At 36.9% G+C, this 14653-nt stretch overlaps 1 protein-coding gene across 5 annotated transcripts in view; it reads left to right on the top strand.

The window, feature by feature from the left end:
* Nucleotides 1-14653, top strand: part of ATF6 (activating transcription factor 6) — a 223053-nt gene that overhangs the window by 45510 nt on the left and 162890 nt on the right. For all 5 annotated transcript variants that reach the window (XM_033199800.1, XM_033199799.1, XM_033199802.1 and 2 more), the window contains exons 8-9: nucleotides 8556-8741; nucleotides 9997-10088. In XM_033199800.1, the coding sequence (XP_033055691.1) occupies nucleotides 8556-8741; nucleotides 9997-10088 (278 nt within the window). The remainder of the gene's footprint in view (nucleotides 1-8555; nucleotides 8742-9996; nucleotides 10089-14653) is intronic.

Here is a 14653-nt window from a genome sequence, read left to right as displayed (position 1 = left end):
CTCACTATTGCCTTGAATACCTGGGCTTAAGCAATCCTCCTGCCTCAGGCTCCTGAGTAGCTAGATATGTGCCACCTGGCTAAATTTTGATTTTTTTTTTTTGTTTGTTTGTTTTTTGTAGAGATGGGGGTCTTGTTATATTGCGCAGGGTGGTCTTGAACTCCTGGTCTCAAATGATCCTCCTGCAGTGGCCTCCCAAAGTGCTGAGATTACAGGCATAAGCCACCGTGCCTGGCCTTTTTCTTATTCTTTTAATACCTGCATTTTAATAGCTACATAGTAACCTACTTCATAGGGGTGCCATAATTACTGTAAAATTTTGCAGTGTTTTTCTTTATAAACATTTCTACATTGAATAATTTGGTACTTATTTCATTTTGTTCATATACAAATATATCTATGGGAGAAATTTTTAGAATTGGATTTGCTGGACCAGAAGGTAGGTACTTGTTCAATTTTGATAGGTTTTACCAAATGGTCCTCCATTGAGGTATTTCTAATTGAGAAGTCACAGGGCTTAGTGGAGTCCTTGCATGAGTTTCAGTGTTTCCATAATCAGCATGCTGTATTAGTCAGTTCTCACACTTCTATAAAGAAATACCTGAAACTGGATGATTTATAAAGAAAAGAGGTTTAATTGTCTCATGATTCTGCAGGCTGTACAGGAGGCATGACTGGGGAAGCCTCTGGAAATTTACAACCATGGCTGTGGGTGAGCAGGAAGCTGGCACATCTTACATGGCTACAGCAGGAGAAATACAGAGAAGGGGAAAGTGCTACACACTTTTAAACAACCAGATCTTATGAGAACTTACGATCATGAGAATAGCAAGGCAGAAATCTGCCTCCATGATCTAATCACCTTTCACCAGGCCCTTCCTCCAATATTGGGGATTACAATTCAACATGAGATTTGGGTAGAGACACAAATCCAGATCATATCACACCCTTTTACCCCACCTCACCCCATCCCTCATATAGTTGTTAGTGATGTGCTAGCGTTATATCTTATAACGGCTCTTTGAAATGAATCAGGACCCTGAGGAATACAGAGTAAGGAACAGACAGTGCTCAGGGGAATGTTAAGTTTTAGGCTCTTTTTCTGCTTCTGTAGTGACTAAATAAGATTTCATGCTTTTGTGTGTGTGTGTGTGTTTTAATTTTAAAACTTAAAATCTGAAAATGGGAGCTGGAAAAGGAGCAGGTATTTTCTTTTTTTTTTTTTTATTATTTATTATTTATTTATTTATTTATTTTTTGAGACGGGAGTCTCGCTCTGTCGCCCAGGCTGGAGTGCAGTGGCCGGATCTCAGCTCATTTCAAGCTCCGCCTCCCGGGTTTACGCCATTCTTCTGCCTCAGCCTCCCGAGTAGCTGGGACTACAGGCGCCCGCCACCTCGCCCGGCTCGTTTTTTGTATTTTTTTAGTAGAGACGGGGTTTCACCGTGTTAGCCAGGATGGTCTTGATTTCCTGACCTCGTGATCCGCCCGTCTCGGCCTCCCAAAGTGCTGGGATTACAGGCTTGAGCCACCACGCCCGGCCGGAGCAGGTATTTTCAATATTGCTTTAGTTGCATGGTATATCAGAGCAGCTGTGAGTTACATTCTTGATGGAAGTAATAATTTTGCCTTCTCTCTCTCTCTCTCTTTTCAATATTGCTTTAGTTGCATGGTATATCAGAGCAGCTGTGAGTTACATTCTTGATGGAAGTAATAATTTTGCCTTCTCTCTCTCTATTTTCAATATTGCTTTAGTTGCATGGTATATCAGAGCAGCTGTGAGTTACATTCTTGATGGAAGTAATAATTTTGCCTTCTCTTTCTCTCTCTGACACTCACATAATTTTCCTGAAAGCTGTATTTGTATGGTACATTATAGCTTACAGAGAACCTTCATGTCTATTACCCATTTGATTCTCACCCCATTTGAGGTGAGATCATTTGACCACTTATAATTGAGTTAGGATTCAAGCCTAGCTCAATTATAACTGGTCTTCTCCTAATCCAGTGCTGTCGTCCTTACTCTGTGCTCCATTAATAGAGGCTTTACTTTCAAGGTAGTCCTGATGCAGCTCAGACTTTACATTACCCAAGTCCTTTGCTGACAACTTTATGGGAAAACAAAAAAGAAAAGAAAAAAGAGAAAAAGAACAAATTACCCAAATCTCGAAACTTGGTGCTACCTTTTTTCTCCCCTTACAAATGTTTTTTCTTAATTCATAAAAATTAAGATAGTTTTAAGATTTAATTTTCAAAAATTTATTATTATCCATATAATAACCAAAGTTTAACATGTGGGAGCGCACACACACACAGCTGCAGTGTACACACACTGGGAAGTTATAAGAAGCCATAAGATACTTTCCTTTAGAACTCATACTCAAGGGAGATAAGAGCCACAGAAAAGATAGTTTTAAGATTTAATTTTTAAAAATTAAAGTAGCAGATAATTTTAAGTCATGAGGGACAAAGTTTTAGAAAGATTGACCTTATTTGAATAATTTGGTGGTATCAAATGAAACCTTTAGCAAAACTAATAAGATCTATATTTTATTATATAGTAGTCATTATTGTGCTGCGTCATTGTGCCAATTAAATTAAGTGTATCTATTTAGCAGCGGCTCTAGAATTATTTTGTTTTCGGATTGGATGAGACCTTTAGAGGACTAATGAAGTGGCTTTAAACTTTTTTATCCATAATCCACAGTAAGAAATGTATTTAACTTCTCTTTCTCTCTTATACACAATCTCATGAAACAACTCTTACTACGTATAAAGCACCCTTTTTCTTTTATTCTATCCTGTGTTTTTCTGTCAAATTGTTTTTAAAGGCTGTAGTGATTTACTAAATTGATAAACCTGATATTGGGTTATAATAATGTCAAAAGCACTATTCTGGCTTAACTGTCTCTTTTTACTAATATGTAAATAGACCCTACAAGGCGACATGACTTTTCTTTTTTTTTTTGATCGTCCAATTAAGTCATTGCAATGCTGGGTCAGGAATTAAGGACACCTAACTTCCAATTTTGTATTTTCATTTAATGACTTAAATTACTATTACTTTTATTAGTTACATCAAGTATTTCTTTTGTTTAGTTACATCAAGTATTACTTTTATTTAGTTACATCAAGTGGAGTCATTAACTGAAATAACAGGAAACCATTTTGCGGCTCCTTTGAAGATCCCTGTGTACAGGACTTGGGTCCCTCCATTCTTCAAGAGGCTGTGCCCATGGTGTGGCTTTCCTAAGAGCATCTGGTGCATACTCCTGCTTTTAACTCTCTTTTGGTTGTTCTTTACCTTCATTCAGAAGATGAGATTGGTAGGGTAGCCCCATCCTACAATCTAGCAGGGACTTTGTCTATTATCTGTTCTCATCCTGGAAATTATACTACATATCAGAAGGCATTCTTCATTTAAAAAATTAGAAGGAAATAGTTTGCAGGATGAAGATTATCTCCTTGATAATCTGCCAAATAAATGGTTCAGGTTGCCAGTATGAAGCTTCTTTAATTTTTGGCAAATGGGAACTAGTTATATGCATACATACACACAAAACTTAATAGAAAAAGTAAAATAAAATTTTGACTGTCATGAGATTGAGAAGAGTAGAGAAAGTGGAAGTCTAAATTTTCTCTTTTTTTCGGCTTTAAACAATTTAATGAGAAAAAAGAAGTGTATGTAAGATTCTTAACAAAAATCAAATTAAGTTTTTAAATGTATTTGAATATTTAAGTAGGATTGCCACAAATTAAATTTGTCAATGATTTTAACTATATGTGTTTTTTAAGAACGTATCTATAAATATGTTTACTGCAACACATATGCAATAATGTATGTTATGTAATTTTTATTTAATTGAAAGATTGTATTTTTATTTTTGGTCAGATACAGTGAAGAGGTTAATCTTTAATGGCTTCCACTTTATCTATCAGTTTAGAGGGCAAGATTCAGCCAAATGAGAATAAGAACTGTTAGAAAGTTGTGCAACAAGTCAGTGATTACTGTGTGATTCATCCATAGGTTATCGATACTTGATCTGACTTGAATTTATGTGAAATATTCGAATGTATTTCTTAGCATAAAAATCCCATTTTAATTTTTTTTTTTTGAGCTAGGCTCTTACTCTGTCACCCAGGCTGGAGTACAGTGGTGCGATCATGGCTCACTACAGCCTCAACCTCCTGGGCTCAAGTGATCCTCCTGCCTCAGCCTCCAGGGTAGCTAGGACTACAATTGTGCACCACGATGCCCAGCTAATTTTTATGTTTATAGAGACGAGGTCTTCCTATGTTTCCCAGGCCGTTCTTAAACTCCTGGCCTCAAGTGATCCTCCTGCCTCAGCCTACCAAAGTGTTGGGATTACAGGTGTGAGCCACCACTCCTGACTCCTATCTAATATTATATCTAATTTGATTTATAGTCATTGAGCTTATCTGTTAGCGACATCACAGAAACAAGGCTTTAGTCAATTTTGTTAATAAAAAGAGACTGTCATAGCTTTCAGTGTTTATCAATCAATAAGGTTTTCAAAATTAAAACCTTAAATTAAATTGATAATTAGATTAAAACAAGCTGGGCCAGCACTTTGAGAAGCTGAAGCAGGAGGAGGATTGCTTGAGCCCAGGAGTTCAAGACCAGCCTGGACAACATAGAGAGATCCTATCTCTACATAAATATAAACTAGCCAGGCACAGTAGCATGCACCTGTAGTCCCAGCTACTGGGGAGCCTGAGGCTGGAGGATCTGTTGAACCTGTGAGGTTGAGGCTGCAGTAAGCCATAATTGTGCCACTGCACTCCGTCCTGGGTGGCAGAGTGAGATTTTGTCTCAAAAAATTAAATTAAAAACAAAATGTGGACGTACTTGAAACTTTGACTCTTACATTGATTCAGCCTCCAAAGGAACTTGTCCATTTGTGAAAGTTTTCCTTTTATATAAGTCTTTCGTACAGTCAAATAAGCGTTTACTAAATGAAACACTACATTTTATAGTGCAGTGGCACTAAAAGGAAACTATTTTGCAGCCGTGGAGTTTTTTTCTTTTGTTCTTTTTACTTTTTCCAAGGCAAGATGCCTGGTGGGAGAGTTGTCTGGAGGCAGGATGATCAGAAGCAGGAACTGGCCGGCTGTTTGCTTATTTCAGTCTGTATTATATCATCTGATATGCCCATAAAGGAGATGTGTCAATTGGTTAATGGGCCAGAGTATTGATTTTATGTTTTCAGATTGCTAACAGAGAGATTAGGCTTCCAGATACAAGCAGTTCCACAAGTCTCTGTTTTCAGACAGGCATATAATTAAAGTAACCACACAGTTCTCTGAGGTTAGAGTTCCATGCTGTGATGAAGCCTCTCTATTTGGTATTTAAAAGCAGTCTGAAGCTGTTGTGTAAGTATCACTGGACTTGGAGTCAACTAACCTAAGTTCTAGCCTTGGCCCTTCTACTCTCTTAACAGTGGATTAAATGATGAGGCTCATTTTAAAGAATCTTGAAAACTATAGTAATTTCAACAAGAGGAGATTAATTGAATGTATTATGAAACATCAAGATAATTGAAAATCTGTGCTGCCATTATTACATGTCAGAAGTCATTGTGATACATTGTATGTGCAAAAGCAGTTTACCAAACAGAATTACATACAGTGTAATCATTTTTTTCTTGTATAGGAAAATACCCGCTTCCCCCCTGCTTAAAGAAATACCAGACACCACAATATGTATATGTATTTAGCCTAAAAATCATATTTTTTTTGCCTAGGAAGTATAGAATAATTTAAATATTTTATATTCAGATAGCTGAAGATGGCTTGCTGAGATAAAACATTCGAGCCCTGTGTTTGGTGATTGCTGTGGGTTTCATTTATTTTTACTGTCTTTACCCTCTGTATTTATTGGTAGTATTGAATATTTATTTTCAGAACTATTATAATGTATCTTTTTCTATGGGAGGACATGAATATTTGACCACAGATGGTTTTCATTGTTTTAGTATGAGGCATGTGGATTGACAGCCTTTGAAACTTGAATGCTGTGTAATATGCAGGTGCTTTTATTGTTTATAGAAATACCTAATCCTTGTTTGAAATTTATTAAATGGTATGCCATCTGTAAGCCCCTCTAAATTCCACAGATTAATTAGCCTTTAAAGTAAGGTTGCCTTTTGTCTAACTTTTAGTATAAACTCTTCCATCTGGGAACTTTCACTTTTATGTCACTGTTCAGTGTTCTGTGTACTTCAGCACTCTAGTATTAATTATGGACACTGGCATTCTAAGTAACAATGAAGATCACTAAAAATACAAGTAGACTGAACAGAGTGGCATTGTCCAGTGAATAGTTTGCATCTGGTGAATAATCAATCCATCATGGCTTTGCCGTTGCTCTTTATATGTGCGTGTGTGAGTGTGTGTGTGTGTGCGTGTGTATGTGTTTAGCATTACTTACAAGTGAGATAGTTATTATGCAGGGAAATTTTTACAGATGATGGTTTCATAAAAATCAGGATTTTTGTAGTTTAAATAAAAAACACCCTTTTTGACATTTCATGTAACATTTCTTTTCCTTGTGGGTTCTGATTTAAAGGTTGTTGAAAATATTTGGTGTTGGGAGTTCACTTGGTTGGCTTTGGCATACTTCTCTTTCTAGGAAATGTAGTATCAGGGTGGGAATTGTGTTGTTGTTTTAAAAGAAATAGATTATGTTCTTTAACCTTATTTACTGGTCTCAGTAAGAGTTATTGAACACTCTAGAGTAGAGTGTTACTTTTTAAAGTCTATTGCAAAATATATAGAAATTAGTAATGCAGCCATCCATATACTCATACTAATCAATTTAATGTAGGTTGGTGCTTTTTATGGACTTAATTTTGCCACCGCTCTCACTTCCCCAAAGAAATTAGACTAATGTGTAATAATAGGCTTCATAACTTAATTTAGAAGATATAACAAAAATAATTTTGCTCAGTAAGTTTCTGTTGTAGTAGATATTGTTGGTATATCCTACAAAAAAGTAGGATCAGATGTGGTTTGGCTTTCAACCTATAAAATTCAGGTGGAGAAAGAGAGAGAGAGTTAACATTCTTGAAACAATTGAGAGCATTAGAGTGTTCCAGTATATCCTCCAAATTCTAAGGGTATAAGATGTTCAGAGAAAATAAAAAATAAGGGTGGGTTAGAATAATTGAATTTGAATGGGCCTTGGAATTAGATTAGTGGAGGGAGGAGATAGCATTCCAAATGGAAATAAACTATGTGAATAACGAAACAAGTTAGACATGTATGGAGATTATGGAGTAGCCTTAAATGATACGATTGGAGGAATGTGGCTTGAATAGCTGTAGATTTAGGGCAGAAGGTCTGGTTAGGCAGTGGGAGGTCACAATATGGAAGATCTTAAAAGAAAAGATGGGTAGCAGGGATATATGACTAGCTTGTTTTTGCAATTGAGTAGTAAGATAAAAATATCTTCTTGGGAGAAGTTATCTAAGAAATGGTAGACAGGATGAGATGGAAAACAATTGAAATAGGAGTCTGTTGCAGTAGTATAGGGATGAGTTAATGAGTGCCTGTATTAGGAGAATGGAAGAGGGAATAGAGAGAAAGGAATAACTGAGACACATTTTCACTGGAGTAAACTTGGTCATTAGTATATACTTTTAACATATTCAATGAGTGAATGAGGGATTAAGAAGGACTGAATATAGTGAATAAAGAAAAATAATAGTTATTATTGATAGAAGTTACTATTGATAGAAGATGGATAGATTTTTTAAAAATCTAGTTAAAGGGAGGTAATGAGTTCAGTTTGCACATAATGGATTTGAAGTGGTAATAACTGTGTAAGTAGAAGTGGCCTATAATTAATTGAATATATGGTTCTGGGGCATAGCCATTTCAGGGCCAGAGATGTAGATTTAAGATGTATGTATATATGCGTATATATTTAAAGATACTTTCTGAGGGAGTTTCTAAGGCGAAAATTAGAAGATTAATACATGAGCCTTAGAAAACATCAGAGGAAATTATTTTTTTTTTTTTTTTTTTTTTTTTGAGGCGGAGTCTCGCTCTGTCCCCCGGACTGGAGTGCAGTGGCGCAATCTCGGCTCACTGCAAGCTCCGCCTCCCGGGTTCACGCCATTCTCCTGCCTCAGCCTCCCGAGTAGCTGGGACTACAGGCGCCCGCCACCTCGCCCGGCTAGTTTTTTGTATTTTTAGTAGAGACGGGGTTTCACCATGCTAGCCAGGATGGTCTCGATCTCCTGACCTCGTGATCCGCCCGTCTCGGCCTCCCAAAGTGCTGGGATTACAGGCTTGAGCCACCGCGCCCGGCCAGAGGAAATTATTTAACATTTGGGTTTTAGAAGGCCTCATTTAACCATTTGATTTTAACATATTTAGTTTGAGCAGTGTTTTTTCAAACTTGTTTTGAAACAACTAGTAACCTGTGCTTTGAAAAAACAGTTAAAAATAATTGTAAAAATTAGTATATTCTGATCTATTTCATCTGATTCTAAAACCAGGATATTCTGATTCATTGTAACTTTTTCTAGATTGCTGTGCTAAGGAGACAACAACGTATGATAAAAAATCGAGAATCTGCTTGTCAGTCTCGCAAGAAGAAGAAAGAATATATGCTAGGGTTAGAGGCGAGATTAAAGGCTGCCCTTTCAGAGAATGAGCAACTGAAGAAAGAAAATGGAACACTAAAGCGGCAGCTGGATGAGGTTGTGTCAGAGGTAAGTGTTACTAATAGGGCTGGGTCGAGATGGGCTAAAGTATCCCCTGGATAAATAAATAGATAAACTTTTACATTTTAAATTAAATTGTGTAAACAATTATGCTAGGAAAAGGAGGGTACAATCAGTCCTAAAACATTTGCAGTAAGGATGAAGCCTTTGAAGAGGACCCTTTGAATTACACTCTCCAGTCTACATAGAAAAGTTGTCTCCTTTTCCTGGGTTTCTCTTCACTCATTGCCTTAGCACCCTCTTTTCTGACTAAATGAATCACATTGAGGCTTCTAAATAGCCCTGCCATATTTTCCCTTTTAAAAAAGAAAACAATATAAAATAAAAGTGTTTTTATTTTTTCTCAGTCCACCTAACAACTAATGTGATTTTGCATTCTGTTACTATGCTGACTCCAAGAGGGTTAATCCCCTCAGTTCTATTCGGGAAATTTACTGTTTTCAGAATTTCTCACTGCAGTGCTGAACCATACAGATGCCTATCGAATGGGACTTCTTACACTATTCTTTTTCTCTTGGCCCTGAGTACATGGGTATACTCCTGTATTTTACTGAAAACAATGATTTAAAAGGTTAGGGAGGCAAACTATAGAAGTGTCTCAAAATTCTTTGTGGATCCATAAAAATATAAAAATGCTGATTCTGGCCGGGCGTGGTGGCTCACGCCTTTAATTCCAGCACTTTGGGATGCTGAGGCGAGCGGATCACGAGGTCAGGAGATCAAGGCCATCCTGGCCAACATGGTGAAACCCCATCTCTACTAAAAATACAAAAGTTAGCTGGGTGTGGTAGCGCACACCTGTAATCCCAGCTACTCGGGAGGCTGAGGCAGCAGAATCGCTGGAATCCGGGAGGCGGAGATTGCGGGGAGCCGAGATGGCGCCACTGCACTCCAGCCTGGCGACAAAGTGACACTCCGTCTCAAAAATATATATATACATATATATATATTGAATTCTTTCCTCTTGGGTGAAGAGGCAACTGCAATGGAGTGGCTGCTGTGTTTTTTCTCTTCTGCTTCTCTCCTTTTCTCTCCCTGCTAGAAAAGGGAACTTGGAAGTCTCTGCTCTAGTCTTGAAAAGTATTATTTCTTCACCTTTGATTTTTTTTTAAAAAATAAGACAAGGTATTTATAAGACAAGGTATTTATGTAACTGGTAAAGAGGAAAATTCTAATCTTAAGTGTTGCTTTTTCTGAAATTGATGTGTAGTTTAATTGTATTTAATGTGGTCATTTCCTTTAGAACCAGAGGCTTAAAGTCCCTAGTCCAAAGCGAAGAGCTGTCTGTGTGATGATAGTATTGGCATTTATAATACTGAACTATGGACCTATGAGGTAAGTGAATAGATATTTGTTTTGGATACTAATGCTAAAAACTTAAATTCTCATTATTCTTTAGCTTTCATCATAAACTAGAGAAAAAATGATTTGTTTTTCAAGATGTGTAAAGAGTAATGAGACAGGAGCCATGCCTTCAAAGATCTCATGATCCAGCTGGGAGGAGAGACAAGTAGAAGGATGACTATGGAATAATGTGATGAACGTAATAATAACAGTGTTAATGAGTCCTAACGTGATACAGAGTACGAGTTCCTTGAGGTGAAGGTTCTTGTCGTATTGATGAGTACTCAATACGTTTTTTGTTGAGTGACTGAGTTATAAGGGAGATACCTACGAAGGAAGCTGAACATTGAACTGTGATATCAGTTTGCCATGTATGATAAGGGCATGCCAGGCAAAGGGAACAGCATGTTTAAAGGCACAGTTATGAAATGGTATGACATGATCATAAAAAAGTAAAAAGTTCAGTGTATCTTGTATATGTGGGGAGTCTGCATGAGGCTAGATATATGACTAGAGGTATAGGTGCTGCTGTGTACAATGAGGCACCCCTAGATTTTAGGTGGAGGGTAACATAATCAGCTTTGCATATTAGGAAGAGGATTTTGAGGGTTGTATTGAGTATAGACTGGAGTGAAGAGAGACTATTGGCAGAGAAAGCATTAGAAGGCTATTGAGGTATTTCAGGTAACAAATGAGAGTCTGAACTTACACTATGGTTATAAAAAGGATGGGCAATCTTAGGGTACCTCTCTTATGTAGATTTTGTGGGATTTGTTAACTGGTATAATGTGGGACATGAGGAAGAAAAGAGGGAAGTTAAGGATAATTCAAAAATTTCTATCTTGAGGGACCGAATGGTGGTGCTGTCATCTGAGGAAGCAAACACAGACAGATAGTTTTATGAAGAAAGACAATAGTTTTTAAGTATAGTAAGTTTGTGGCACTGACTAGATATTGAGAATTAACATTATAAATAGGTAGATAGACTGACAGACAGATAATGTTAGTGAAGTAGATGGGATTATCCAAGGAGAACAAGTAGAGGAAGGAAAGTAAGAAGAATCTGTGGGACACCAGTATGAATTGGGAGAAGAAATTAGGGAATCACAGCAAATTAGGGGAAGAACTGAAAGAAAGTAGCTTTTTGAAGCCAAAGTAAAAAGAGTTTCAAGCAGGTCTTGGGCAGTGGTATCACATGCTGCTGAGAGCTTGGGAGACACAGAGGGCTGAATTTGGCAATCATCAGATCACTTGTAATCTTGGAAAAGAGATTTAGTAGGATTAGGCATGAAGAAGTCTATATTAAAATTGGTTGAGAGTTGAAAGGAGTTAAAGCTGAATAATCTTTTTTTTTAAAAAACATTTTGTTATGAAGATTTTCAAATATACAGGAAATTTGAGAAAATAATATAATCAACCCCCTGCTCTCATGACATTTATAATCTAATATAGGTGACATATACTAATCAAAATGATTACACAAATAAATGCAAAATTGTAACGTTAGGTGCCATGAAGGAAAGGTACATGATATCATAGGGCCATATAATAGGGTCACTTGACCTAGTTAGGGAAGTAAGGCAAGGTTTCTCTGAGAAAGAAGTGATTGGCTTAAGATCTTAAAGAAGATTAGGAATTATTTAGGTAAGATACAGGAAGAACATTTCATATAGAATGTATAAACATCTGTACCCACATTTGTGTTGTGTCTTTGTGTTTATATGTATTTAGTTTAAAAATTTTGGTTTTACATGAAAGAATTATATACAAATTGTGCTTTCTTTAAAATATGTGAATACATTATTCTCTTTTAATACTACATAATTTTTTTGTAGTGTAAATGTGCCATAATTTAGCAGTTCTCAAACTTTAGGTCTTGGGAACCCCTTTGTAGCCTTAAAAGTTACCAAGGATCCCAAATAATTTTTGATTTTGTGGTTTATGTATACTGGCATTTATTATATGAGAAATTAAAACTTTAAAAATAAAATTAGAAAATTTTTCATTTAAAAATAATGAACCATAAACCATTACTTTACATGTTAACATAAATAACATGTTAATGAAGAATAATTATGTCTCCCAAACCTCCAAAAATTTAGTGAGATACAGAAGAGTGGTAGTACTTTATAGTTTTGTAAAATTCTTTTTTCTGGGGGGAGGGAACTCAAATACCTCAGTTTTAGTTTTTCTCTAAGTATACGTTTATTTGCTATTAAAAATTGAAATAGCATATTGAAATCTCCTTTTATTGCAATCCAAAATTTTGAAAACCAGAAAACCAAATTAATTATTATTATGCTCTAGCCAGACTACCCAGTATTTTCTTTACATTCTTTCCCTACAAGTTACTTTCCTTTAAATTCTTTTTTTTTTTTTTTTTGAGACGGAGTCTCGCTCTGTCACCCAGGCTGGAGTGCAGTGGCCAGATCTCAGCTCACTGCAAGCTCCGCCTCCCGGGTTTATGCCATTCTCCCGCCTCAGCCTCCCGAGTAGCTGGGACTACAGGCGCCCGCCACCTCGCCCGGCTAGTTTTTTTTTTTTGTATTTTTTAGTAGAGATGGGGTTTCACCGTGTTAGCCAGGATGGTCTCGATCTCCTGACCTCGTGATCCGCCCGTCTCGGCCTCCCAAAGTGCTGGGATTACAGGCTTGAGCCACCGCGCCCGGCCTCCTTTAAATTCTTAATGTTGGATTTTATCTCACTGACTTCAGGTTTCTGAAACACATGGGAATACTTGAGACCTATTGTTGCTTCTTTAGGTCAAATCAATAGTTTCGTAAAAATCTTTGGTGTCCGACTTAACAGAATCTGGCAGGATTCTCTTATCTGTTTTTTCATGTAATCTGTTATATTGTTTGGGTTGAAATAAATAAAGAAAATTTAGACTTACATAGGTATGTAGTTGGAAAAGGGAGAACTTTGCTGACTTTGAAAGACTTTTAGGATGCCCAGAGTTCCTTGGACTGCTTAAAACCCCAGTGCACATTTGCACAACTGCTGCTGTAATTTATTTAACCATCTGTTGATAGGCAGCTAGGGTATTTCCAGTTATTTATTGATATGTGTGCATAAAATGTATTTCCATATATCTATGTGTCTGTATGTGTATGATAGAATCTAGACTAGAACTAAAGGTTACGATTATCTGAAATTGTGATAGATTTTGCCAAACTGCCTTCCAAAAAGACTATCTGTTTACATTCCCACTAGCAGGAGAGAGGAGTATCCATTTTCTCATGTTTCCTAACATTGGATATTGTGTTTTTAAAATATTTGCCTGTCTTGTGGATCAAAAATGTTATTGTTAGCCTGTCACATTGGCCTGTGTGCTCTTCCTCAAACACTCTAAGCCTGCTAGCACTTCATAGTCTTCACTTTTATTCCCACTGCCGGCAATGCCCTTCCCTCAGAGATTCTTTCGGTCAGGTGTTAAGCTCAAATACCATGTACCCCCGAACTTAAAAGTTAAAAAAAAGTGATTAAAAAACATTAATTTTTTTGGGCCAAAAAAAAAAAAAAAGCTCAAATGCCACCCCAGTGAGGCTTTCTTGGACTAACTTTTCTAAATGTCCATCCCAGCTCCTGCCATTGCATTCCCAATCCTCTTTCTTTCTTTACTTTTCTACACAGCACCTCTGACCTTCAAGTATGCTGTGTAACTTATTTATTTTATTTTCTTTCTTTCCCTGCAGGTATTTTTACCTCTTTTGTTTCCCAGTGCTTAGAACAGTGCCTGGCACATAGTAGTTACTCAATAAATACTTCTAGTATGAATGAATGACTGTCTCCCTCACTCAGTTAGTAGGAATTATATATATTCATAAACTATTTATCAGAAAAACTGTATGTTCTTTTAGTTCCTCATTTCTTATCTGAGGCCATATGTGGTACTTATTTATTTAGTCAGACATACAGCAAATATTTATAGAGCACTTAGTGTTTGCCAGGTACTGAGCAAGGAATCAAGGATGCAAATATGAATAAAAGTACAGTCTAGTAAGAGAATCAGATATGTAAACAATTGTGTGAGAAAGAATTATATGGATGTCATATGAATATATAGGCATGAATAAAAGGAAAAACTTTTTGTTTACACACTTCTGAGACCAAATATGTGGATTTTCTACACTGAGCAATTCGCCGATTCTCTGGACACCAACTGGATGTCCTACAATTTAACTCAATTCTTTTTAAAATTTTAATTTTAAAATATTTTTTATTGAGACAAGGTCTTGCTCTGTTGCCCAGGCTGGAGTGCAGTGGTGTGATCATAGCTCACTGTAGCCTCCATCTTCCAGGCTTAAGCAATCCCCCCCACCCTCAGCCTCCTAAGTAGCTGGGACTACAGGTGCACCTCACCACACCTGACAAAGTTGCTCAGGCTGGTCTTGAACTCCTAAGTTCAAATGATTCTCCTTCCTTGGCTTCCGAAGTGCTGAGATTACAGGTGTGAGCCATTATGTCTGACCAATTTAACTCAATTCTGACACTAACTACCTGGAGTTAGCACAGGCTCCTCCAGTTTAAGGGCTTAGTCCCCAAAGACTGCCCCC

Source organism: Trachypithecus francoisi, unplaced genomic scaffold (assembly GCF_009764315.1).
Source record: "Trachypithecus francoisi isolate TF-2019V2 unplaced genomic scaffold, Tfra_2.0 Lachesis_group5, whole genome shotgun sequence".
Lineage (NCBI taxonomy): Eukaryota > Metazoa > Chordata > Mammalia > Primates > Cercopithecidae > Trachypithecus > Trachypithecus francoisi.
This window is presented reverse-complemented; position numbering and strand designations above follow the sequence as displayed.